Source organism: Vespa crabro, chromosome 1 (assembly GCF_910589235.1).
Source record: "Vespa crabro chromosome 1, iyVesCrab1.2, whole genome shotgun sequence".
Classification (NCBI taxonomy): Eukaryota; Metazoa; Arthropoda; class Insecta; order Hymenoptera; family Vespidae; genus Vespa; species Vespa crabro.
The window spans coordinates 1,252,376-1,280,234 of NC_060955.1; the positions used below are offsets into that span (position 1 = coordinate 1,252,376).

The following is a 27,859-nucleotide window of genomic DNA, read 5'->3' on the forward strand; positions in this document are numbered from 1 at the left end:
GAAGGCAGAAGGTGAAGGAGGAACTAGTACTACATCATTGATAGAAAGAGTATGGAATGCTTGTAAAAATATCGTTTCTCGTGTTTGGACGGTAAGAGCCTTCGTGGATGACTCCATTTTGTTCAGCTTCGACGATCACTCGGTAAACGCTATCAAATGGTTCCTATACTCTTTACGTATGTTCTTTCAATTTAATTTCACATGCTTTTCTTCTAAGGTAACTATTGAGACAACAAATGTTTTTTCCATTTTCCTTTTCTTTTTTTTTTCTTTCCTCTTCTTCTTCTTCTTCTTCTTCTTCTTCTTCTCCCATTTTTTTTTGTTTCTTTCTTTCTCTCCTTCTCTTCTATTCTCTTCTCTTTCTTTAACCTCTTCCCCAAATAACTGAAATAGTTTTGAAAAGAAATATTTTTCGAATCTTTTTCCCCTTTCTTTTCTTTTCTTTTCTTTTCTCCTCTCTCTCTCTCTCTCTCTCTCTCTCTCTCTCTCTCCCATTCTCTCTCACTTTCTATGGTGAGAATGTTCTTTCTGGGAAAATATAATATAAAATATTATCGAAGCGTTAGTGGAATTGAGATTCAATCGAAGCGTATAAATGAAGAAGAGAAGAATGAAAGAAGCACGTAGTGTCTCGATTATCCGTATTTACGAAAAATTCCGTGCACGTTAACGTTCGATAACTTTCGTAACGGATTACGCGAGCGCAAAAGTTTCTTTCGAAGAACTAAATCGTTGTACCAATGTATTAACTAAAATAAAACTTAGGAATCGTCGATACAGTCAAATGAATTCTTCTCTTAATATATTCCTCAAGAAATTTGATTTTTTTTTCTTTTTTTTGTTTTTTTTTTTCTTTTTTTTTGTGAATTTCGATATTATCTATCAGAGAATAATTCAAATATTATTCTATTTCATTTAATTTTTAATCATTTTAGAATAATAATATTCTTTCGTTATCGTACATTTTTTTTTCTTTTTATAATTCAATATAATTTTAAATGTCGTTCGAAAAGTTTGGAAAAAATTATGAGGAAGAAAGTATGTGTGTGTCTGTGTGTGTAGATATATGTACAAATAAATATATAAATGTATTAAGATCGGTCAATGAGTAATGGAGGAATTTTTAATACAATCAATGACGATCAAAAAGTTTCTAGGAGATTTTCAAAATCAAAATTATTGCTTCTGGAGATTTGTTTGAGCCTAACTTTGTGAAAAAGTTCTTGGTAGTTTATCGTTCTGGGGAAAAAAAGAAAAAAAAAAAAGAGAAAAAACTATTGATCTCAAAAGTATGAGGAAGAAGGAAGACGGAGGAAGTAATCGATTGATTTTCTTCAAAAATTAATTGAAAATATATTTGGATCATTAAGTTATTAGAAATTTTTGTTAGAATTTAAAGGAAACATTTTATTTAATTATCAATGATATCGACTATGAGACTAATTCTTTTTCTCTTTTTTCCAGTTTTCCTTTTTTCCTATTTTAAAGTATGGCGATATGCAAGGGGAACGTTTGATTTCTTTTGATTTCCACTTTGAGCTTATTTTGCTCTTTCTTTCGAATAGTTCCAAGACTCGTCAAAGATAAATTGCTATCTAGGCCAAGCGCTCTAGACCCATTCATGATCTCAGCAGGCTACTTTTTTTTTTTCTTTTCTGCTTTTTCTTTTTTTTTTTTTCTTTTCGACGCGTTTGACATAACTCTGATGTTTTGGAATATGCGCCTAGTTAACATAAAAACGATCTCATCATTGTATAACTATATATATATATGTATATATCTGTATACATAATTTTTACGCACGTACAACCAAAGGGAGAGACAGAGAGAGAGAGAGAGAGAGAGAGAGAGAGAGAGAGAGAGACACATAAGTACATAGCTGTTTACTTGTAAAAAGAAAAAGAAGGTTCTTAACCACAAGAGAGCATTGAATGAAATAAAAAAAAGTTCTTTAACATAAAATTCTTTAATATAAAATTCTTTCGAAAAAATGATGGCAGAATCATGAATAAGAATGATATACAAATTAGGTTAATTATTCATTTCAGGTAGAGCATGATATTCCGATTGATCGATCTAATTCGATATCGTTTGAATATCGGGACCTTTGACGTTTCAACCGTTACGTCATTTCTGCGCTTGCATAATACACGAGAGTGATAGAGACAGAGAGAGAGAGAGAGAGAGAGAGAGAGAGAGAGAGAGAGAGAGAGAGAGAGAGAGAGAGAAAGAGAGAGAGAGAGAGTGTGTGTGTGTGTGTGTGTGTGTAGGTGTCCCTTTAACGTTGTCTTACACGAACGAGAGAACCACGATGCTTTTCGTTGACTCTATACATATGTACATACATCTCATAGAGCGAGCCTGTTTGCAAGATAATCGCCCTTGGTATATACGTTGATTGCCAAACAAAATTTGTACAGGAGAGATATTGTCAACTATTAATACGTTAGATAATATCTCGAACGAAATGAAATTATCGTAGATTTTTTTTTTGAATTTAGATTTTATAAGAAAGAGAAAAAAAAAAGAAAGAAAGAAAAGAAAAAAAAAAAAAGAGAAAATTATTAACATTTTGAAATATCAGTTCATATATAATATCGATTATTTTAGTACGATCATTTATATGTAACGTGAAAAACAATAACATTCGTTGTTTTCTTTTAATGCATATATATATATATATATATACATATCTTTTTGTTAATTAAATTATTACATCGTATTGCTCATTATAATACTTCATACGTAATATCGAGATCATGAATAAACTAAGTTTAATTAGCCAATGAACGTTGATATATCAAATGTAACGAAGGTTCAAGGTATACCTAAATATTATACATATAACGAGTTTAATGCAACGTATGTATTAAGAGATAGAGATAGAGATGGATAGATAGAGAGATAGATACAGAGAGAGAGAGAGAGAGAGAGAGAGAGAGAGAGAGAGAAAGAGATGAAAACACGCCGCAAACCTACACAGCCTGGGGAAATCGTTCGGTCTAGATTTACATTGCTGATGATTGTTTACCGAACAACATTTACCCGTGTTCTCTTGGTGATAATCGATGAAAATCGAATGATCCTTCGGCTTTCACCGAATGTTTAGGTTAAATGGGAGAATCACTATCATCTGCCCCTCCCTCCCTCTCCTCCATTCCCTTCTACGATTTACCATAATGCTTACAGAGAAAGCGACGTATTTATTCGCGTATAAACAATAGATTTATTATCGATCATTAGGTTTGACTCAAATGAAATCGTTTCGAGAATCGAATCGATCATTTTTGTACGATTTGTACCGAGTTACTATTTTCTCTCTCTCTCTCTCTCTTTTTCTTTGGTTTTTTTGTCTTTCTCTTTTTTCTGCCTGGCTTTTTTCTTTCGTTGGCTTTTTCTTGATTTTCTTTTTCGTTTTCTTTTTACTTCTTTTTCTTCTTCTTCTTCATCTTTTACTTTTCGTTTAAATGAGTCATCGTTCTATTCGTCGATCTGCCATAAATAAATGCCGAGAGTATAAGATATTTTTCTAATACGACGAAAATTTGCATTTCATAAGAAGATATCTTTTCGACGATCGTTATACGGCGCTATTAATCTACCTTTCAAGATGTTTACTGCCATAAGACACGTGATGCCGTTACGTGACCGAATATTATTCATTGGACTTTTCATGAAATTTAGATACATTAAGAATTCAATTCTTTCATATTGAGAATATGAATACATGGATTGACAGATCGAAACGTTTGTTTTATCGTTCGTCGCTTTGATTCAATATCGATTGGTATATTATATTTTTATTCGCCTTATTTCTTTCTTTCTTTCTTATTTTTTCCTCGTTTCTTTTATCTTTTTCCCTCCATTAAGAATTGCCGTCAGAATTTCAAAGGAAAATTAATTTTTTTTCTCTCCTGTTTCTTTTTTTTCTTTTTTCTTTTTGCTTTTTTTCCCCATCACGAAAATTATACTCAACGATTAAAGAAGAAGAATCGTCTTCTTTGATTTACGTTCGTTTATATTTTGAACCATTTAAACCAATTGAATATTCGTGAAATTTAATCGATGACGATAATGTTCAAACGTACGACCTTGAAATCTAATCGAAGTACATACGTCCGCAAATCTTTTCCGTGACCGAGTGAACGGATTTGCGATTACGCGACATGCGATCGGTCGGTCGAAAAACGTTAAACCGTGCTAAAACCAAAAGATATATAAAGAGCTTTTTGACGTTAAAGTGTTCTTTAAGAAAATCTAATAACGAAATAAAATGTAATATATGAGAAAGTAAAAAAGAAGAAAAAAAAAAAAGAAAAGAGAGAAAAATACTTTCGATAAAACATTCGTCGCGTATACGTAAAAAAAAAAAAAAAAAAAAAATGAAAATGTAATGAAAAATTGAAATGAAAAAGTAATTATTGAGGATTTAATGTTGTACATGATAAAATATAAGAAAGAAAAAAGGAGAAAAAGAAAAAAAAGGAGGGAAAAAAAAAGAAGAGAGAAAAGAAAACGAATGATATTTGTTTTTCATATATACAAAATTATTATTTTTACTATTATTATTTTTATATAATATAAATTTCATTCGTTATTTCTTTTTTCTTCCTTTTTTTCCCTCTCTATATGCAACGTAAAAATCTCGATAATTAATTTTTCATTACAATTAATTTTTCTTTTTTAATATTTATATATATATATATATATATATATATGTGTGTGTGTGTGTGTGTATGTATAAATTTCTTTTTATTTCTAGAAATTATATATTTTTTCAATTTGTAACCTACTATAATATTATATTGGTAATAGTTGGTAATACGGAATACATCTATTATCGATCTATACTCGTAAGTATATACGGTGGTTATGCGAACTCGAGGATAACGGATTTGGCAAGGGTTCATATCGTCGTAGCATCGCTGCACCGAATGCTGCGACCCGAATATCCGCAGCAGCAACCTGGCATTAGATTTTTATTGCACCTAGCCTTGCACCGAATTGAGTTCTACTAGTTTATTGTTCTTCTAACCACCGAACGTTATCGATGAATACAACAAACATATATACACGCGCACACACGCGTACACACATAAATGCAGACATTTTGTTATTCGATAAAAATCCAATATTTTTCTTCATCTTTTTTTTCTTTTTCTTTTTTTTTTTTTTTTTTTTTTTTTTCTTTTTTAACACCTTTCCCGAATACACACGAAAATATTGTCAGCGACATCGATGGAGTCGATCAATCGAACACACATTGTCCTTCATATCCTCGAATACTTTTACTAGTCTATACGAAGCGCTTGTCGTAGCTTGTACTCCTTTTGAAAAGAAAAGAAAAAAAAAAAAAAAAAACAAAAAAAAAAAAAAGAAAGAAAAGAAAGAAATAAAATAAAAAATAAAAAGAAAAAACTCTGTTAGACTTATCGCGGTATAAAAATGCTATTCGAGGCTACTATAACTGTTGTTGAAACGATTGTACTACCACTTCTTACGTATCTCTTTATACATACGTACGTACGTAAGTACGTATGTATGCATGGATGCATGTATGCATGCATGCATATGTATTACGTACATATATGTATATATACATGTGTAATATTATCATGGCTATTCACGCTCGAGAGATCCATTTAAGAACTTAACTCGACGTACCATCGCTTTTGGTATATAAGAACGAGATACGAATTATTAGCCAGAGTTTCTCCATTTTCTCATGTCATTTTCTTTTTCATTATTTTCTTTTTCTTTTCTATAATCCATTTCATAGATCAAGGATAAAAGAAGACTTTCATTGTTACATTTTTTTTTTCTCCGTTCTCATATTTTTGTTTTGTTTTTAGGATTCATCGTTGTCACAATTAAAAAAAAAAAAGTATTTATATATTTTAATTTAAGAAAGAAAAAGAGAGAGAGAGAGAGAGAGAGAGAGAGAGAAAAGAAAATAAATAAATAAATAAAAAAATACATACAGTTTACGTACGATTACAAAAATATACGTATTTATCGAAAATATAAAAATTTTTATGATTGTGCGATAACGTTAATTAGTGTGCACGATTTAAATATATTTGCGAACATTGTCGAAGTTTAAGGATCGTCTCACGAGCTAAGAAAGCGTATATACGTATTCCTATAACTTTGAAATTTTAATCCCACGTGTACCCTTTAAGAAGCTTAGAACAATTTAAAGGTAAGCCTTGTCGGCTTTAAATTATCCGAACTTACCGAGCATTTTCACACAGGGTTTCTCTCGTGTCTTTATTAGTAACAGTGAAATATGTTGAATAATGCGATAACGTTTGTAAACGAGAGGAAATAAAAAAGACGTGCGTATCGAATCGCGTTATATTTACACTTCCAAAACGAAATTATAATCAATCACATTTACGTTCTTCGATTGAAACGTGAAATCTTTTGTTTCATTTAAAATTTAATCATCGTTTAGTTAGTTAGTGCGCGCGCGCGCTCTTCGAACGAACAAACGATTTCTTAATGAGCATAAATGATTAAACGAATCGTATTGGGATGAAAGGAAAAAAAAAAAAAAAAAAGAACAAAAAGATAGAAAAGATCGTAATATTCGCGAACTCGTTACTTTTGCGATTTATTCGAAACCATATTACATTTACAATGACGTAAGAAAACAGAAAAGAGGAAAAGAAAAAAAAAAAGGGAGGGGGCGGAGGAAAAGAAGAATAAAGAAAAGGAAAAAAAGGACAAAAAGAAAGGCAAGCAAATATTTTAGATTCGCAAATATCGTCGCGATCGAGAGCGTCTTGCAAAATTCTAGCAAATATGAGTGGTTCTATTTTTCTTTTCTTTTTTTTTCGGAGACGTGAGAGAGAGAGAGAGAGAGAGAGAGAGAGAGAGAGAGAGACATAGAAAGATGACAAAGAAAAGCGACGTGCCCGAAAACGTCCTTTTGTCGTCGTAAAACGTTCTAGAGAGGCTTTATATCGGCCGGAAGGCGGCAGGCGGCATTGGTGGTGGAGGATGAAGTTGAAGGAAGAGAAGGAGGAGGAGGAGGAGGAGGAAGAGGAGGATGAAGAGGAGAACGTGTATGCCTTACGAGTGAGAACTATGAGAATCCGAAGCGAAACGCGTCCCTGCAAAGCTTTATCGCGGCTACCACGGCGAAATTTTCGTAGCAGCTCGCAAATGAATTTCCTCTGTTTTCTCTGAGAGCAAAATGGAAGGGAACAGCCGGTCGCCGCACTCGTGAAATACACACTGAACCATTACCAGTGTTAACAGAGTGCACTGAAAATCTACAAGATAGAAAGAGATAGAAAGAAAAGAGAAAGAGGAAGAGACAGAGAGAGAGAGAGAGAGAAAGAAAGAGAGAAGACAAAGTGAAGCGAGAGACAAAGAAGAGGTGAAAGGACAAGAATAGAAAAAGAGAGAGAGAGAGAGAGAGAGAGAGAGAGAGAGAGAGATGAATCTGGATTCACTGCACGTCTCCCCGTTTCGTTATGCTAATGGCGTTGTGTTCCCTTTTCTTGCCGCTCATTTCATTTCCCGTGATTCTTCCCTTTCCCTCTAGCTACTATATATATATATATATATATATATATATATATATATATATATATATTTCTCTTTTTCTGTATTCTCTCTTCTCTTTGCTAACTCTCACGTTCCGATTCTCTTACTACCCTCAAGTTGAAAGGATCTCGCGTGGAATCTGCGATACTGGATTTACTGACTATCTCAACGACGAACTGCCAACAGAACCCGAAATCGAAATGGTTCGTTGCACTGTTCCCTTATTGCTCTGATAATAATATCGATACTTTTGGGAATCCTAAGATAGATAAGAGGGAATCGATACGACGAATATTTACATTGAAAGAACGTGTGTATATATATATATATATATATATATATATATATATATTTTTCTCTTTCTTCTTTTCGGAATTTTATCCATATTTTTTATGAAAGCTAAGGTATATTCAGTTTTATATATATATATATATATATACACGCACGAGTGTAGAACTTTTTACGAAAGATTCTTATGTGTGGATAAACGAGTGAAATACTATTAGAGAAAATTTGTTAGGCGAATCACGGAGGAAACGGTTCGTTCGTTCATTCGTTCATTCATTCGTTCGTTCATTCGTTCGTTCATTCGTTCGTATCCACGTACAAATATATATATACATATATATATACATATATATATATATATATATATATATATATATATATATATATACGTACATATATGTAGAAGAAAAGAAAAAAATTGTGAACGAAGTCGAGTCTCGTTATAAGAAAATGAGAGCAAACGAGATGGTTTCTCTTATGAACGAAAAGTTCCGAGATTTTTTTTCTCACTCTCTCTCTCTCTCTCTCTCTCTCTCTCTCTGCCTCTCTGTCTCTCTTTCTTTCTTTCGTTCTTTCCTTCTTGTTTTTTGTTCCTTCCTTTTTCCGTTTTCTCTTTTTTCTTTGCTCGAAGAAGAAAAAAAAAAAAAGGATAAAATCATTCGTCCTCACACTTTACTACTACTTTTATTAAAAAATAATTTTTTAGAAACAAACGAATAGAAGGGAAAAAGGGGGAATAGAAGAAAGAGATGAAGGAAGGAAAGAGAGAAAAGAAGAAAAAAAAAAAGATAGAAGTAAAACAAGCGCGTGGGAGGGGGAGAAAGAGAAAAGGAAAAAAAAAATGAACAAAATGTTTGCGAGAAATGTCCGTATAAAAGCACTTTCCCGTCTTCGTCCTCTTCCTTCTCCTCCTCCTCCTCCTCCTCCTCCTCCTCCTCCTTCATTGCTTAACATTCTGGTACTACATATTCTGGGTACAAGAGGAAAAGAAAAAGGAAAGACAAAAAAGAAAAAAAGAAAAAAAGAAAAAAAAAGAAAGAAAAAAAGAAGAAAAAAGGAACGGACCAAATGAATTTTCTGTCTCCAAGTACTTGCGCGTTAACGAACTTTTTTTTTCCTTCCTCTCCCTCCCAACCTACCACCTATCCTCCCTTACTATGCTACAAATCGGAGGGTGGAGAAAAGAAGAAAAAACGAGAAAAAGAAAAACAGAAAAAAAAAGAATGAAAAAACGAGAAACGGAAAAAAAAAGAAAAAGAGAGAGGGGGGGGGTGGGTAAAAAAAAAACTAAATTGCATGAAACGAATAGCCGGGAATTGGTTTGCGAGAGGCGTGTCGCAACTTCACGATTATTCTTCGTTTATAACGAGCTGACAATTTACAATCCCTTTGTCCGCGAATACGTGAGTGGAGAACATGGGCAAAGCTGTGACATATGTAGAAAAAAGAAAGAGAGAGAGAGAGAGAGAGAGAGAGAGAGAGAAAGAGAAAGAGAGAGGGTGTAAGCAAGAGTGAGAAGCAAGGACAAAGATAGTGAAGAGAGGATTGAAGAAGAACGAGGACATCCGCTATGCCATGGACGTAAATTCCTTCCGGTTGGATTTTAACATTAAATTTATCGTCTCATGGTTAAATTATTGTCCTTCGTAAAGAGTTCTCTTCTCCGAATTATGCATATATGTGTGTATGCATGTACATCTAGGTATTTTATGTAAATATCTGCTTGATACCAGGTAGTACGATTAATACACTTGTCAGAAATTTCATTCAGTTTCCATGAAATATGAAATAACTGAGAGAGAGAGAGAGAGAGAGAGAGAGAGAGTGACGTTCATCATAAATTTGTTCATCTTTATATATTCCATTTTTATTCTTGTTAAACGATTGTTTCTTTTTTTTTTTCTTTCCTTTTTTTTTTTTGGAATAAAAATTTAATATTATTCGATATTTCTCTTTTTTTACTTTTTTCTTTGCATTTCTCCTATTAATTTACTACAAATATATGTAGAATATATAAATATATATATATATATATATATATATATATATATATATGTATATACATATATGGTCTTGAAATCGATAAACCGATACACGTGTCTTCGAGCTTCTGTAAATCAAGAAAGCGTTAAGAAGTTTTGAGATTTTTCTTTTTTACTCGATTGCCCTTCTAGTTGAGTTTACTTTGTTGAGATACGTCAAGGGGTAAGAAGAAAATGTTGCCTGCTAGTCTAGATAATAAATCAAATCGATCCGATAGGAGACTAAGAATGGAGGAGGAGGAGGGGGAGGAGGAAAAGAAGAAGAAGAAGAAGAAAAAGGAGAAGGAGAAGTAGGAGAAAGAGAGAAAGATGTTAGGAGGAGTCCGTTGAACTGTTCGAATAGTGTATGTAATGGAGTTTATTACATGACTCCTGCTACTCTTTTTGACTGATCGTTCGTTGATTAGATCGGATCTGGATAATGCGCACTAAGAAAATGTATACACTAAGAAAATTCCTAATCGGTATTAGCGCTCCTGAAGAAAAACATAACAGAAAAACAAAAAGAAAAAAGAACAAAAAGAAAAGAAACAAGAAAAGAGAGAAAGAAAAAGAAGAAAGAAATTTTATCCGATTAAATAATATTCCAAACTTAATCTATCTTTCTCTTTCTATCAACTTAATTCTCGAATTAAACTCTGTCTGGGATAATCTAAAAAAATAAAATATAAATAAAAATAAAACAAAAGGAAAAAAAAAATAAATAAATAAAAAAGAAGAAGAAGAGAAAGAAAGAAAAGAAGATATAGGTCTATCTCGGGCGATAAATCAATAAATAAAGACTTTAGAGACGTTCTATCAAATGCAAATTTGAGATAAAACGTTGAGATGGATAGACACAGACCTCATCCCACTTTCATCCAACCTAACCCCTTTCCCTTCCCTCCCTCCCTCTTCTCTGGATGTTCCACTTCGGGTTTCTCTCCTTTTCACCGGCAGATCGAATTGTTCCATATTCGGTATTATGAGAACGCGGATCGAGACAATGCGATATTGCTGGTGCTCTTTCGAAAACGAATGGAAACGTATTTGAAGCATAGTAGTAACTAACCCCATCCTCCCTTATCCCCGTCGTATCCCCACTCTCAGGGTTCTCTCGCTCTTCTACCATCAGCTTACCCCTATATGTGCGTATATATATATATATATATATATATATATATATATATATATATATCGAGTTGGCAGAGATATCAATGAGAAGGTCGCTGTTGGCGTACCACGCTGGTGGCTTTCGATCCGATTTTAGTAGAGGGTCGAAGTTTGCTAGGTAGGGTGACGATGGCAGTGACGTGATGACGTTGATAGTAGTGGTAATAAGAGTAGCAGTAGTAATAGTAGTGGTAGTGATAGTAGTATTAATAGTAAAGGTAATAGTAGTAGTAGTGACGCTGGTTGTGCGGGTACGAATGCGGATGCTGCCTAGTTCTCTCTTCTCATCCCGAAAGTCACTGTCCCGGATTCGAATGTGGGTCGGGTCGGAACGACGACGGATTTCGATGTTAGCCTTGGTTATGCTCGACTATCCGTAGAGCGTCTGTGTAGTATTTCCATGAGCTTGCATCGTCGAGCACGTTCCTGCATGCATCCATGCATGCATGCATGCATGCATGTGCATACATGCCCGAACTCTCTTCGCGTCGTATCCTCTCACTCACATCCCTCTCCCACATCTTCTCCAACTATCCCCTCCGTATCTCTCATTCCTATATCTCTATATCTATACGTTATAATTACAGCAAGAGGGTGACTGACTGACTGACTGACTGACTGACTGACTGACTGACTGGTTGGTTGGTTGGTTGTTTGGTTGGTTGGTTCGTTGGCTAGCTGGTTATATAGAATGGTATGCTTATGAGAACGAATGAATGTTATGCACCGATGATGAATATTATTTGTTTGTTTGTTTATTTGTTTGTTTGTTTGTTTGTATTTTAGTTTCTGCCAAACTCGTATGTTCTTTCAATTTTCATAATGGATCGATATATGTCTATATCTGTTATTTGTCAATCTATTTATTTATCTATTTATATATATATATATATATGTGTGTGTGTGTGTGTGTGTGTGTGTATGTGTTGTGTGTCAAAGATATAAAAGCGACTAATTTCTGTTTTCTCTTATCTCAACTATTGTTCTACTTTTATTAAAATATGACACGCATTTTCTGACAAACTAGAACGTTCCACTTCACTCGGGAAAATCCGTTTTGATGCTAATTCCTATCTACAGAGAAGGAGAGAGAGAGAGAGAGAGAGAGTGTGAGAGAGAAAAAAAAGAGAGAGAGAAAGAGAGACTAGTAACAAGAACAATCGACGATGCTAAAATGGTCGTCGTTAAGGGGAAAGAAACGAAGCGTAATGTTTCTCTCTTTCTCTCTCTTTCTCCTCTCTTTCTCTTTCTCTTTTTCATTTCTCGAAGAGAATCGAGGCCACGGTAGCGTATCGTCGTAGAAGCGCCGAACAGAACTTGGAAAGTTGCGAGTTAAATGACAGAGTTAACTTCGTTTCGTTGTTTGCGCGAACCACGAATTTCCTGCTCTCGTTGTTGCTGCTGCTGCTGTCGCTGATGCAGCTGCTAGTATGCCTACTATTGGTGATGACGACGATAGCGTTGGTAGTAGTATTAGTTGTTGTAGTAGTAGTAGTGGTGATATCCGCCTTCTCTCGATCGTTAGAACCATCGCTGGTGTGTCCCGATGCATATGTTTCACCGAACCGAGAATTGTTTCGTCAGTCTATTACTCTTCCCCTGATAATTCAATTGTTCCGCGAATTCCCCCAGTTTGTTATAAATATAACAGTAACAATAACGTTAACGATAACGTATAACAAAAATAACGATAACAGCAACAATAACAACAACAACAACAACAACAACAACAATAACGACGACAACGACGATGACGAGGACGACGATAATAACGACAACGACTGTAACAGTAACGGTAACAATAATAGTAACTATAAAAACAACAATAACAACGACGACGACGAGAACGATAAAAATAATTCTAGGAAGACGTGATTCGATTACATCTCACTCGTTTCCAGATTTATGTATTCGCGCGTAAACATCGAAGAAAACTTTTATATATTCCTGGCTTCTCCATCGCCGATTCACTGAATCTTGAGAATATTTCGATATTTTTGCTCTTCTCTCTCTCTCTCTCTCTCTCTCTCTGCCTTTTTTTTCTGCTTTCTTTTTTTATTCTCACGCTCCTACTACGGAAATAAAGAGAGAGAAAAAAAAATAAAGGCAAAAAGACATAGATATATTTACCTGAGGATTGCAGACTTTGTATTTTGTACTCCAAGGTCTTCCCTTGCATGGTTTTCGTCTGCATCGCCGTTGTTGCTTCGATATTCCACCGCCGCAACTCCTGAAAATTTTTGTTGCGAATCAGTAAACATTATAATAGCGATACGATTGAAATTAAAATTACATACATAGATACGTACGTATCGATACGATAATAAACTAAAATAAAATAAAAAAAAAAAGAAAAAAAAAAGAAAAAGAAAAAAGAAAATAAGAAATGAAAAAAAAGGAGAAAAGGAAGAAAAGAAAGAACTTCTTGAACGTCGTTAATCACAAAGTTAGATGGGAGAATGGCGTAGGCCATCGTAGATCATACGCAATAAATTCTTTCACGTTACAGATTGAACAGAGGACTTTGTGTTGTTAAACTCTGTGAGGATTATAAATTATTAAAGCTCTTTGGCGAAGTCTACGCCAATTTCGAGTTAACTGAAAAACAAACACGAGATTTGTGCGGGACGTAGGCGGTCGATCGGTAGGTCAAAAGAGGGTGAGTATTGAGGAAGAGGGCCGTCGGGTGGTGTTTAAAGGGGGGAATAGGGAGGATATAGGGTAGACTCGGTGTAACTTGGCAGTTTCTCTCTCGGGCAAAATGAGTTCCGAAACGTTTAACATTCCTGTGGCGTATATCGTCGAAGCTTGGCTCGTTCATGAAACGTTCCTTGCTTCGGAAAAACGTGAGATTAGGTCACGCGGATAAAGAATTTTTGTGTGTATTTGTGTGTACTTAGAGAGAGAAAGAGAGAGAGAGAGAGAGAGAGAGAGAGAGAGAGAGAGAGAAAGATGCATCGTTGGTTAATAAAGTGCGACCTTTCGTTGTTACGATCGATGAATGAAAGTTCATCTTTATCACGTGACATCGATCGAACGATTTCTGATAGCTATCCAGGTGACCTTTCGTTGCACTTTTATGCTTCTACGATCGTTAAGGAAAAAGAAAACTCAATAATCCGATACATACACACACACACACATACATACATACATATACGCACGTACACATATGTAATTGTATGATATTACAGTGATTCGTGAAAATAATTGGAAATATAAAAACTTTTTCCTTTTTTCTGTTTTTCTTTCTTTAATGTCTTTCAGATAAATGAGAATCACTGAATAAAATGCAACATTGAATAAATTCGACTACTCCGTTCGTTATCGTTTTATGTCGAAATATTTGTATTATTAGATTTTATCGAAGTATTTGTTCAAGCTTTTATTCCCTCTCTCTCTCTCTCTCTCTCTCTCTCTTTCTCTTTCTTCTTCTCTCAAGTCCAAACGTCGACCCTAAGTTAAAATAAACTGTGGAAATTTATTTTGAAGTGGATATTTTACAAGACTATATATATATGTATATTGCTTTACCCTATATCGAGATTGCGCATGTCTACACACTGTTACTGTCTGCTTTACTGTATATAATTCTGTGAAACGTGAACACACGAACAGGATGTTCGAATTTTAACTTTGAACAACGGAAGATTATTTTCAGGTCGGTCGATCGGACGAACGATCGAACGATCGATCCGAATCGATTCAATTCGATCTCGATAACAATCTTTTTTATATAGAGCGACTTTTTGAATAAAAAAAGATATAATAAAAAAAGGAAAAAATAGAAAATAAATAGAGTAGAATTTTCAACTGGTGGTACCCACTCACATATACATATATATATATATATATATATATATACGCGTGCACACACGAACAGTGAGTATTTTCGTTTAGCTCGTGTTATCAACGACATTTCGACAGATCTGCTACATTGATTGTTATTTCTGTATGAACGCGAAAATGCATAGGCGAACGTAGCACACTAAAATTTCGACTCGATCAATTTTGACTTTTAATTTTCCACGTGTTTTTTTTTTTTATAAAAAACGATACACAATTGGAACACACGAAATATACACACAAAGTGTATACGTCAAGAGAGACAAGGAAATAGAGAAAAAAAAAGAGAGAGAGAGAGAGAGAGAGAGAGAGAGAGCGTTCGTCATTCGCCATATGTCGCGCGAGTACTATTTTGGAATTAATTATTGGAAAATGACGAAGCGCAGATGTAGTAGTTTCGAAATGTTCGGGTCACGAAAGTTCCGATATGTCAGATGATAATCTTTACACCTTGGTAAAGTACCGGATGTAATCAGAAGAAGCGGTAAGCATGCGAGAATTTTTCCTTATCAATTTTTGAATCATATACATACGTACGTACATACGTATCTATGTATTTACGTATTTATATACACATATACATATATACATAAGTAGCTAAGTTTCGTCAGGAAATTTATTTTTACATAAATCTTATAAATTTTTCCTCTAATTATTTTTTCCCTCCTTTTTTTTATACTCTTCACTTTATCAAACTCGCATACTCGATTAAAACTTCTATAGTTCGAGATTATATAAAAATAGAAAATTATTATCGATCGTTTTCGACTTACTTGGAACACTGCGTCCATTTCGACCATGGCGACCATTCTCCCCATGTAATTGTCTGTAACAGAGAAAGTAAGAAAATCTATGACACTTATTCTCGTACCTCGATAAGACTCTTTTAATATATTATAAATTTTCTGGCAAATAAAATGCGATATCTCGATGATTTGCGATTTCATATCGATTTGATTCTTATTTCTCTCTCTCTCTCTCTCTCTCTCTCTATATATATATATATATATATATTTTTTTTTTTTTAAATCTCTTAAAAAATCTAAAATTTATAGATACACACACACATATGTATATTTATATATATATATATATATATATATATATATTTGTATTTATGTGGGTACGTTAAATTACTGTTAAATCGGTTATCTATTAATCCTTTTTATTCGCTTTCTATTTCCGCATGTGAAAGAAAAGAACGGAGATAGAGCGATCGCGAATGAAAGAAAAAGAAAGAGAGTGCGTTACGGGCAGCTAACAGCCACCGGCACTTTCCATGAACTCCAACCCGTAAAATTTATTTCCGTGGTGCTTCTTCCTGCTCTTCGGTCCTATTCCTTCGTTGCTTTCCATCCACTCATCCCTCCCTCTACCATTTCTCTATCTATTTCTCTCTTACTCTCTTTCTCTCTCTCTCTCTCTCTCTCTCTCTCACATTTTTTTGTCCGCGCGTGCTTTTCAGCGCGAGAATGCGGGATTACAACCGAGAAGATAGATGAGAGAGGGAGAGAGAGAGAAAGAGGAAGATAGAGAAAGGGAGAGTGAGACTGATAGAGAGAGGGAGAGAGAGAGAGAGAGAGAGAGAGAGAGAAAGAGAGAAAGAAAGAAAGAAGAGAGTCAGAAAGCTTTTAACGTGATTCCGCAGCTCACCGCATTCTGATGCTGCTCGATGAATAATTCCCGAGACGAACGCGGCCAACGATAGTCATAGAAAATGATTGGTGCATCGATTTTAAGAATAACGACCGGTTTTCTATGCTACCCTTACTCACGTGCTACCTTCTTCTACTGATAAACGAACGTGGTATGTATGTATGTATGTATGTATGTGTGTGTGTGTATTACTATATATAGTAGTGGTAAATGGATACCAGGCAAGTATAGCAGTAATTGCCTGGTTTCACTCGAACTTCTTAAATGTATATTCTAGTGTACGATCGAATACAACCTTTTAACTTCGAAGAAGTTATTACTTCGATCGATCGAGTAAACAAAAAAAGAGGGGAAAAAAAAAAATAAAAAAGAAGAAGAAGAAGAAGAAACAAGAAAATAGAAAACATAAAACCAACAAATAATAAGCCTAAAATGGGAAATTATTAAATATTTCTTTTCTTTCCTTTTTTCATTTCTTTTTCTTTCATTCTTTCTTTTTTTTTTATTTTATTTCTTTTTTTTATTTTATTTTTTATTCTTTCTTTTTTTGACAGAGACTATTTACCTATTTGTTTCGCGTGCGTTCACGTTCGAACCAACGTCAAAGAACGAAAGTATCGAAATCAAAATTTTCTCGGAAATTGCTACTTTCTTTTTGTAGTTTGGACGATCAAAAAAAAAGAAAAAAAAAAAAGAAAAAAGAAAAAAAGAAAAAAGGAATAAAAAAAGAAAAGGGAAAAAAAGGAAAACAAAGAAACAAAAAAATGAAAATAAAAAAAAAACGGGGTACGAAAAGCTGGCTGGCTTTCGAAATAGACTCGGTCGTTCTCCCCTTCTCTCTCTCTCTCTCTCTCTCTACCTATCTATCTATATCTCTTTTTCTCTCTATATGGCACGGTTACGCGTTCGTATACACGCATATCTCTTCATCGATAGCAAATTGACAGAGGTGGACCAACGAAAAGCTTCCAAAAGAGACCCCGCAATGCGGTGTTTCGATGTTTCTGCACTCCCAATGTTCTCTCTCTCTCTCTCTCTCTCCCTTTCTCTCCCTTTTTCTCCCTTTCTTTATAGATGATGCATATATATATATATATATATATATATATATATAAATGCCACGATATTACGAAAGAGCATTGTCGGACATGCGGCATCTTTCCATTTCTTTCATATTTACTCTTCACAACTCTTTAATTTTTTTTATTTGCTATTCCTTTTTTCTTTTTCTTTCCCCTTTTCATTCCATTCTTCTCTTTATCTGTTCTTCTTCTTTTTTTTTTTTTAGTAATTTTTCAAACAACTTTGTCAACCAATAATTTTTTAGGAAGGTCCATATGTCTATTTCTTGTCGAATCATCATCCTCTTCTATTCAAAACGATGACGACAACGACGACGACAACGACGACGACGACGACGACGACGACGACGGTCACGTACGAACGTTCGATAAAATTCTTGGGTTTAGACATTAGATTTCGGTAATCTCTTTCTCTTCCCGATGATAACATTCTGGCTATTTCAACGAGATAAGAAAAAAAGAGAGATAGAAAGAGAGAGTATCAGCGAGAGAGAGAGAGAGAGAGAGAGAGAGAGAGAGAAAATTCTATTCGAAAAGTTGAACGATAACATTTCTAAACTTCTAACTTGGAAAAAGTCAATGACAAGTTTTAACTTTTGTTAAAAGAGAAAGAAAAAGAGAATTACCTCGGTTGAAAGTTGTATCATGAAATAAAAGAGTGACTATTGAATCTGGTAACTTTTTTTCTCTTGATCATTTCAAATCGATCATTAAAGATCAAAAATAAATTGTGCTTAAAAAATTGATGCTTATTTGCAGACTGTGTTCGTGTTTAAGCGAGACAGACAGAGAGAGAGAGAGAGAGAGAGAGAGAGAGAGAGAGAGAGAGAGAGAGAGAGAAAGAGAGTGGCGTCTTTCGAAAATTGGCAAAGAAATGTTGGCTCGCGAAAAGTGAAGAAAAGGGGGATACGAGGAGTGGGGGATGATAGTACGAGAGTAGTAAAAGAAGTAAGAGTTATCCGACACTATCGGCGATCTCTCATTCCGCAATGCGGCTTTTCGTCGCGTCCTATATAGGCACGAGTAGTAGTGGGCCTTTGCTTGGTTCGTGTTATATATATCTCTCTCTCTCTCTCTTTCTCTTTTCCTCCCTCTTTCTCTTTCAAGTCGATTAGCAAGTGAAGAAATCTCGCGAGAAGTATTGTCTTCTTTATCTATTGCATTTCAAATGTTTCTTACAAAAATGAATTAGACAATTTAATAATGTTATTACATATTCAAATATACAAAATAATAATAAAATGTCCACGTACACTTGCAAAGAAAGAGAGAGAGAGAGAGAGAGAGAGAGAGAAAATAGATCAAATACGAATACGACCACTCAGACAGGCATAAGCGAATACTCGCATATACGCACATACATACAAACACATAAACACACATACACACATATATTCTATGAGAAATCTTCTGTACGTACGTAAAAGGGAGTAGTGTATGTGTGTGAGTAACGGGCCAGCTATTCCCAATTCCCACCCAATCTAAAATCAATCTTAGTTCGTTCTCTTAGACGGCACGAAAGTAGGATTGCAAGTTGCAGGGATGGTGTGAGGGAGTGAGGGAGAAAGAGAGAGAGAGAGAGAGAGAGAGAGAGAGAGAGAGAGAAAGAGAGAGTATGTAGGGGGTGCTTCGGTGGCCCGATCACTTTTAAGCGGCCTTGCGAGTCTGCATTATTCAAACTCCAGCGAAGCGCCTTCGACGACGGTTCTCATTCTCTCTCCCTCTCTCTCTCTCTCTCTCTCTCTCGCTTTCTCCCTGTAAGGGAGAGATTCTTCGAACCCTCCTTTCATGCTTCTTCTCACTAATTCTCAAACCTTCTCTCTCTCTCTCTCTCTCTCTCTCTCTCTCTCTCTGTGGCTGTCTCTCTCAATCCCTTTCTCTCTTTCTCTCTCGAACGTCTTCGAAGAAGTCGAGGTCTTTCGTCGAGTTGCACGAAATCGAGCGAATCGAACTTGCCGATGCGTGTCACTCACCCTCTCTTTCTCTCTCTCTCTCTCTCTCTCTCTCTCTCTCTCTCTCTCTCTCTCTCTCTCTCTTTCTTTCGAGACGATCGTTCTTGCTTGACGTCGAAACATTGGATAATGAACGTGTCTCGCTGCATTCCGAAGAGCAATTTCGCGTACTCGCGAACACGACGGTGTGTTCCCCCTTGGTGAGGAGGATGAGGTAGAGTAACGTTCGAGCTATCGAAACATGTGCGAGAGAGAAAGAAAGGGATCGTATACTATTCGCGATACTCTTTGATTTAGTTGCCAAAGCTGCGGGAGATTTTCGAGGAGGATTTCTTCGTCCTCTTTTTCTTTTTCCCTTTCTCTTCCTTTCACTTTCTCTCTCTCTCTCTCACTCTTTCTTATACTTTCTATCTCTTACTTTTTTCATTCATAGGTTCCTAAATCCTAAATCCTGATGACTCTTCCGAAATTGCTTTGGCCGTCTCGTTTACCCGGATGCGAATGATTTTAATCGTTCATGGGACGTTTTTCCCCATGAACCTAAAGTAACCTTTCTCTCTCTCTCTCTCTCTCTCTCTCTCTCTCTCGCTCTTTCTCTGTCGCTCTTTCTCTCTCTTTTTCTCATTGTCTCTTTCTTTTTCTTTCTGAGATGACGATAAACGAGCATCGAGCCAGATTAAAGGGACCACGTAATAGGCTTAGAAAGAGGAAGAGAGAGAGAGAGAGAGAGAGAGAGAGAGAGAGAGAGAGAGAAGGGTAGAACGTCTCGAGCGATGGGATAAGAAATAAGCCGTGGAAATAAATCTCTCGGAATTTCACTTGGAATCTCTGAAACGTCTGGACCACTCGGCGAAGGGCGTTATTTGATATCTCTAATATAACTTCAAGTTCTCTTTCTTTCTCTACCCTCTCTCTCTCTCTCTCTCTCTCCCTCTCTCTATTTCTATTTTTTTTTTCCTTTCAATTTTTGGTTCAAACATTCTGAACAATAACCACCACCACTGCCATCACCACCATTATCACTAGCCAACCGCCGACTGTCGATCGTCCGGATCTCTCTCTCTCTCTCTCTCTCTCTCTCTCTCTTTCTCCCTCTCTCTCTCTCTCTCTGTCTTTCTCTTTTAAGAGATGCAAATTAAAAAACGGCCGAATAGAACTCGCGAGGAGATAATAACTTTCTTAAAGGCGAACTGACTCTTCTTCTTCTTTATCGACACGCCCGGTATAACAATTACTTTTAATCGCTGATCTCGAATCGGATTTCGATAAATCCCACCTTTGTTGTCCTAAATTAATATCCACCATTGTTGCACGAATTATATGCTACAAAAGAATCCTCTCTCTCTCTTTCTCTCTCTCTCTTTCTCTCTCTCTCTCTCTCTCTCTCTTTGTTTTTTTTCCTTCTAACGATATTATACAAAGGCCAAATTTGTAAGATATAATATAATCGATACGGTCCTACGTTCTTCTCTATGGTATTTTGATTTTTCAAACGATAGACAGACGAGATTACATCCTCGGAGAACAGAAAGAATTAAAAAGGAAGGAAGAATGAAAGAAAGAAAAAAAGTAAAGGAAGGAGAAAAGAAAAAGGAAATAAAGGAAATAAAAGAACAAAAAAAAAAAAAAAAAGAAAAAAGAAAAAAGAAAAAAGAGAAGGGGAAAAAAGTCGACGAAGGGAAGATCGGACTTTTAAACGGGATCCTTTTCACGTTTGCATTATTCAAACGTTTTCCCTTCTTCTTCTTTCGCCACATACCGGACCCACGACCACCAACAACACCCTTATAGAAAAAGAGATTCCTCCGTTCTTGTGTGCAGATGTCAATTTGTTTCCCCTTCTTGACTCCTGCGATGTCGGTTGCCCCTTTCGATCTTAAACTTACCCTTCTCCTCATCCTCTCCCTCTCTCTCTCTCTCTCTCTCTCTCTCTATTTCTCTATCTCTTTCTTTTACTTTCTCGTGATCTTTTTCCTTCCTTCCTTCCTTCCTTCCTTCCTTCCTTCCTTACTTCTTTCCTTTCTTACTTTCTTTACTTCCTTATTCTATGGTTCAAGACAGCCGAAACCATTTCAACGTTTTGGTCGACGTCGAGGAAAGGAGAGGAGTATTAGACTTCCAAATTATTGACAGCGACAGTGAAAGGCGAGAATTCGTTTCTCTCTCTCTCTCTCTCTCTCTCTCTCTCTCTCTCTCATTCTCTATCTATCTATCTATTTCACTTTCTCTCGTTCTTTCTGCATCTTCGTCTTATCTCCCTAGTACTAATGGAACCCCCTGGACCAGCACTCTAAAATGCCTCGAAGATACTGATCTTTGACGATACCTGCACCCTCCTCCTCCCTTCCCCCACCCTCTCTCTCTCTCTTTTTCTTTCTCTCTCTCTCTCTCTCTCGTTCTCTCTGTCTATTTGTCTGTCTCTTTGTCTCTTTATCTTTCTCTTTCCTGACGTCTGGTAAAACGCATTTCAAATGATCGCCCATCCACGCTTGTTTTTAGGGAAAGCTTAGGGATCTCAGTGATGGCATTCGCTTAATGCCAAAATGTTTTTCCTTCCTTACGAATGATTATTTTATCGTGCTTTCTCCTTCCTATACACGTAATATTTTTTTATAAAATGAATATAGTGTATATAGATTTTATATATATATATATATATATATGTATTTTATATATATGTATATATGCTATATCCATTTTTTTTTGAAAATTCACAATTACCGAGTGAAATGAAAGAAAAGTTATCGTGTTTGTTAGTTCGAACAATTGATCGAATCATTATCAATGATATCTCATTTATATTGAATTTTTCAAATAACATCGAACGTTAATGTTGAATAATGAAAATAGAATTTTACTTTTCTTTTCTTTTTTTTTTTGTTTCCATTTTCTTTTTATATATATATATATATATATTTTTTTTTTTTTTTAAATCAAACACGAAACCTCTAATGTTCGTTATTTTCTATCTTTCAACGAGAGATATTCATTGATAATAAAAGGAAGGTGTATAAGGATGTGGATAAAAAGGGGAAAAAGAAGAGAAAAAGGATAAGTTAAAAAAGAAAAAAAAAAAAAGAAAACAAAAAAAAGAACAAAAAAAGGGAAGAAAAGGAAAAGAAGAAAATGTGAAAAGTATCGTTTGTCTTTATCTATCGATGAGATTTTTTTTTTTTTTTTTTTCTTCAGGTAAGCCCCTATCGAAGAGGTGTACTTGCCCCTGGAGAAAAATATCGGAAGAGCTACGTTATGGTAGCTTTAATAAAGGAAGTAAAAATAGGACGATCCTTGGAACCGCATGAATTATAACTTTTGTGTAACTCTGACAACCGTGTCCATTACCTCCTTCTTCGTATCTTTTCTCTCTCTCTCTCTCTCTCTCTCTTACACACATATACACACATTAGTCCTTTTCTTCATCTTTCTTTTTCTCTTTCGCTTTCTACCTTTTTTCCCCTCTTCTCTTTCCTTGTTTCTTCTTTTTCATTTTCCGAGATTATACGTGTACGACGACCATAGAAAAGTCAGGAAAACAATTGTAGAGATACAATAGCTCCTCGATATACGTACTTTCGAGCCAACTCTATTCAACTTCGTTCGTCTTTTTCCAGCTTCCTTTTTAACCTCCCACGTATCCTCGCGCTTTGTTGTTTTTTATTCAACGGAATTTCAACCCGACGTAATCCGACGAGAACAAAGAGCCTGCGCCACGAGTATCATTCTCGTCAAACTGTCCTCAAATTGAAAAACTCTTTTACGTGCTACTTATAAAATGTTCTTCGTAGCGATAAAAAATCGTCAAAAAAGAGAAAAAAGAAAGAAAGAAAGAAAGAAAGAAAAGGAAAGAAAATATAATAAATATATACATAAATACATATATATATATATATATATATATATATATATATATATATATATATATATTTATATACATACACAGATATAAATCAAAAACTAAAAAAAAAATAAAATCGCTCGAATTAATATTAATACGTTTCTCATTCTTTCTCATTCTCTTTCATTCTGTAATAAATTAAATATCATATTATTAACTCGATTATTAATTTAACCAATGAAAACAAGGGAAAGAAAAAGAAAAAAAAATTTATAAAAGAAAAGAAATAATCCAGGTCAAATTAATATTAATACATATCTCTTTTTAATAAATTAAATTTCATATCATTAATTCTATTCATATATTTCATTTCCTACCTGTATTATTCTACGAGTGGAAGAAATAAAATGAGAGAAAAAAGAATGAAAGAAAGAAAAAGAAAAAAAAGAAAGAAAAATAAAATGTCCGACACTTTTTCTGATCTCCCTCGAACACGATGCATTTTAATTAACTTTAACATAATTCGTTATATACTAGTCTTTTATTACGTAACAAAAGCAAAGTTTCACTTTGTAACAGTGCTAAGAGACAGCAAATAGAGAACGTATATACACACACACACATCTAAAATTTTTTTAAAATACTTTAATTAAATACCAATAAAATCATTGATTATCTAAACGAAACTTTAAAGCTGCAAAATAAAAAAAAAAAAGAAAAGGAAAGAAAGAGAAAATGTGAAGAGAGAAAAGAAAAGAAAAGAAAAGCGTTCACGTAGATTAGAAAGAAAAGTAAAGAAAAGAATAGAAAAGGAAAACGTTTTATCGTTTGGCTCATTCATTGTTCACGCGTGTTAAATACAAATTTTCATTAGTCCCTTAAGGCGTTTGCGAACGAGTAAAATGGGTTGGTTGATGAGAATAAGTGGGGTTGCTCGGTCAAGCGTACGTTAAATACGAAATGATTCGAACCCGGCGAAAGGGTTTATGGGGGTGATAAAACGTAAAGAGGGGATCTCACCCTTTCATCCCTTCTCTCTCTCTCTCTCTCTCTCTCTCTCTCTCTCTCTTTGGTTTCCCCTTAAGCTTATCCTTACTCAACCGGTTTCGTTCGGTTGATATCGAATCGATTCCAATACCACGTAGGGATTACACTTGATATCTATGATTATTCTACCTATTTTCTTTTTATTCTCTTTTATTACTTTTGCTATGTATTGTGTTAAATCGTTCAGCTTTCTCTCTACTTCATTCTCATCGTCTATATGTAAGTAATTATCATTTGATGGTATCTGTTCTCTCTCTTTTTATTCTTTCTCTTCTTTCTTTTTTTTTCTTTTTTTTTTCTTTTTTTTTTTTTCTTTGATTTTCTCTTGCACTCAAAAACATCGAATGTACATTCCTATCACGAGGTCACGTTTGAAAGCATCCCAGGTATGAGACCCATCTATATACTTTACTTTCGCACATGGACGAACATCGACATCCGTTGGGTTCGATATTAATCAGATTTTCGTTAATTCGAAGCTGGTAGAGATTTTCGAGGGGTGAATACGAACGTCATCGGTTCAGGATATACTTGCGACAAAATTCGTTCGAAATATTCTCGTCCATTTAGTTTCGTTATATGCCTCGATCGAATTACGCGAATAGTAATTTAAGTGAGAGATTAAAAAAAAAAAAAAAAAAAAAAAGAAAAAAAAAAAAAAAGAGAGAAAAGAAAAAGAAAAAAGGGAAGAAAAGAATAAGAACAAAAAAGTAAATAATAATAAATAATAAATAATAAATAATAATAATAATAATAATAATTAAAATTAAATAACAATAATTAAATAATTCTTGTTAATTCGTTGAACCATCCGCAATAATCGAGCTTTACGTTTGAATATTAATAATTATTTAATTATACATTAATTAAAGAATTATCGGTTAAATAGAGTATGTAATCTCGATTGGGTTGGGGAAAAAAAAAAAAAAAAAAAAGTGAAAAGATTATGACAAAGGGAGTATCGATTTGGCGATTTAATTCGTTCGTAGGAAATACGTGCGATAAAGGGCGTAAAAGGGGTAAAGTTGAATCTCCAGGTTGAAAGTTGAAAGCTCCCAAGGCAAAAGTAGAAATCATCTCGTGAACGTGGCACGAGAGTTATTACACGTCAGTCACACTACCCCCTCAAAATTGCGAAAGTTTTGTAAGACACAACGATCCTCGTTTGATTACGTAGACCATCCCAACCCTCCGTGACTCTTTAGCCTCTCCTCCATTATGCCATTCTTACAACTTACATTCTAAATCGTTTCATTTTATTATTACTCCAACGTTGTTTTCGGAATGAAATTTTTTTTTAACATCTTACTAATCGAATCAACGTACGTTTAATTAATTTTCTTTTATTCTTTTTTTTTTTTTCTCTTCTCTTTGCCCACCTAGAAAAATCTTCTTTTTCCTTTCCTTTCTTTTCTTTTCTTTTCTTTTGATAAATTAAATTAAAAAAAAAAAAGAAAAAAAAAGGAAAAAAAGGAAAAAAAAATTTTTCCTTCAACTTTTTCTCTTCGAATAGACTACGTACTTTGGTGCATATACACACACACACACGCGCGCGTGCGCACACGCACATGCATACACATACATATGAATGTATGTACATATACATATATGTATATATATATATATATATATATATATATATATATATACACAGGTAAAAATTTTGAAGAAAGAAGAAACTTACGATCGAACGAAGAAGAAAATTTGGGAAAAACAAAGTTTTCCACGTTAGGTCCTCTATATACATGAAAGTAAACTATCACGAAGACTGCAGATAGAAAACGAAGAGATAAACGTCTTCCATGAAATTGGTTGTCTACTTCGTGGCTCTGCCATTTCGAATAACAACGCAATGTATTTTGCGATAGATAAAAGTAAATGAAGCAACCAGAGGGTGGAATAGAGTGATAGGGAGGAAGGATAGGTGGGAAGGATGGGAGAGAGGATGGGAGGTAGGTGGCGGGAGCTTTTCAATCGCGTTAAATTAACAAACGCAGATACGCGCGATTGACGCTTGCATCTGGACCAGAATTTCAATTATTCCATCGTTGGTGGATCCGCCAAATCGGTAAAATTATCGAATGGTCGATGTATATAAACGAGAAAGAGATAGATTGTTTGGTAGGTAGATAGAATGAGATAGAGAACGAAAGACGTGTATATATATATATATATATACACACACATATATATATATACATAGATGTGCATAGATATCATTGCGCTTTTCGTATTAGCGGAAATAATTAATCGAACGAATCGCAATTAATGAAAATATTTGAAAAGCCAAGATTTTCGTTTTCATTCAGTATGAAAAATAAAAAGAGACAGATAAAGATAGACATATAAAGAGAGAAAGATACAGAGAGATAGAGAGAGAAAAAAAGAGAGAGAGAGAGAGAGAGAGAGAGAAAGAAATCTACATTGGCGTGCGTAACGAGTAGCGTTCGCGACTCGAAACTTTACTAGTCGGATGAAAATTATTCAAGAATTTTACGCGATAATGCAATAACGTAGAGCGCAACCTTCGAAAATTAGCGACATGAATTATGAATGAGCCCGAAGTTCTTGCCTGTTCATCTTCTTTAATGTTTCTCCGCGTCTTATCGGAGAGGTTCTTTGCGCGCACGGACCGCCGGCACTTGTCAAATATTCCGCGCTTCCGGAATATTATAAATTCTTATGGTTGTTGTTCGCGGAACGAGTTAAGTTCCTAAGGGTTGCCGGATCTTGCGGAAATGAGATAAAAAAAAAGGGGCGGGGCGGGGGTGGGTGAGGGAGGTGGAGACGGGCGAAAAAAGAAGAAAAGTGTATAAAAGGCAGAAAGGGGGAGAGTGTGCTGAGGTCGTTAAGCGACTTTGAAAAAGTTGAAAGAAAAAGAGAAAGGAAAAAAAAAAGAAAAAAAAAAGAAACAAAAAAAAAAGAAAAAAAATCTCATTCTTACTAACGATGAAAATTAGGAACGAATTAATGATGATTTCAAAATTGATAGCTAACTGATAAATTCGTAATGTGTCGATAATTGACGAAATAATCGCGGTGCGGTTGATCGGCCAATTGGGGATAAAATTTATAGATAGGTACGTATAATATGTATGTTCGATATCAAATATCGTGATTAATGTAAATTTATCGTTAATTAAACGATATCTATAATGTGCGGTTTCGATCGAATCCCATCTCTCCTCTATATCCTTTTAGTTGTCTTCGCGTGTATACGCGTGTAATTAAATAATTATCCATATTAAATGACAATATAAAATGTCACGTCGTGTTCTTACCATTCTTTTTTTTTTCTTTTTTTATTAATCATTTTTTTAAATTTATATATATATATATGATTAATAATGGATCGTCTAATGACTAATGGTTGCCGTACGTTCGTTGAATTTAAAAATAATA

General features: G+C 34.6%; 1 protein-coding gene across 7 annotated transcripts in view; it reads right to left on the reverse strand.

Moving 5' to 3' along the window:
- Positions 1-27,859, reverse strand: part of LOC124429882 (protein madd-4) — a 189,218-nt gene that overhangs the window by 42,007 nt on the left and 119,352 nt on the right. For all 7 annotated transcript variants that reach the window (XM_046975697.1, XM_046975688.1, XM_046975708.1 and 4 more), the window contains 2 exons: positions 15,659-15,711; positions 13,170-13,269 (listed from right to left, as the gene is read on the reverse strand). In XM_046975697.1, the coding sequence (XP_046831653.1) occupies positions 13,170-13,269; positions 15,659-15,711 (153 nt within the window). The remainder of the gene's footprint in view (positions 1-13,169; positions 13,270-15,658; positions 15,712-27,859) is intronic.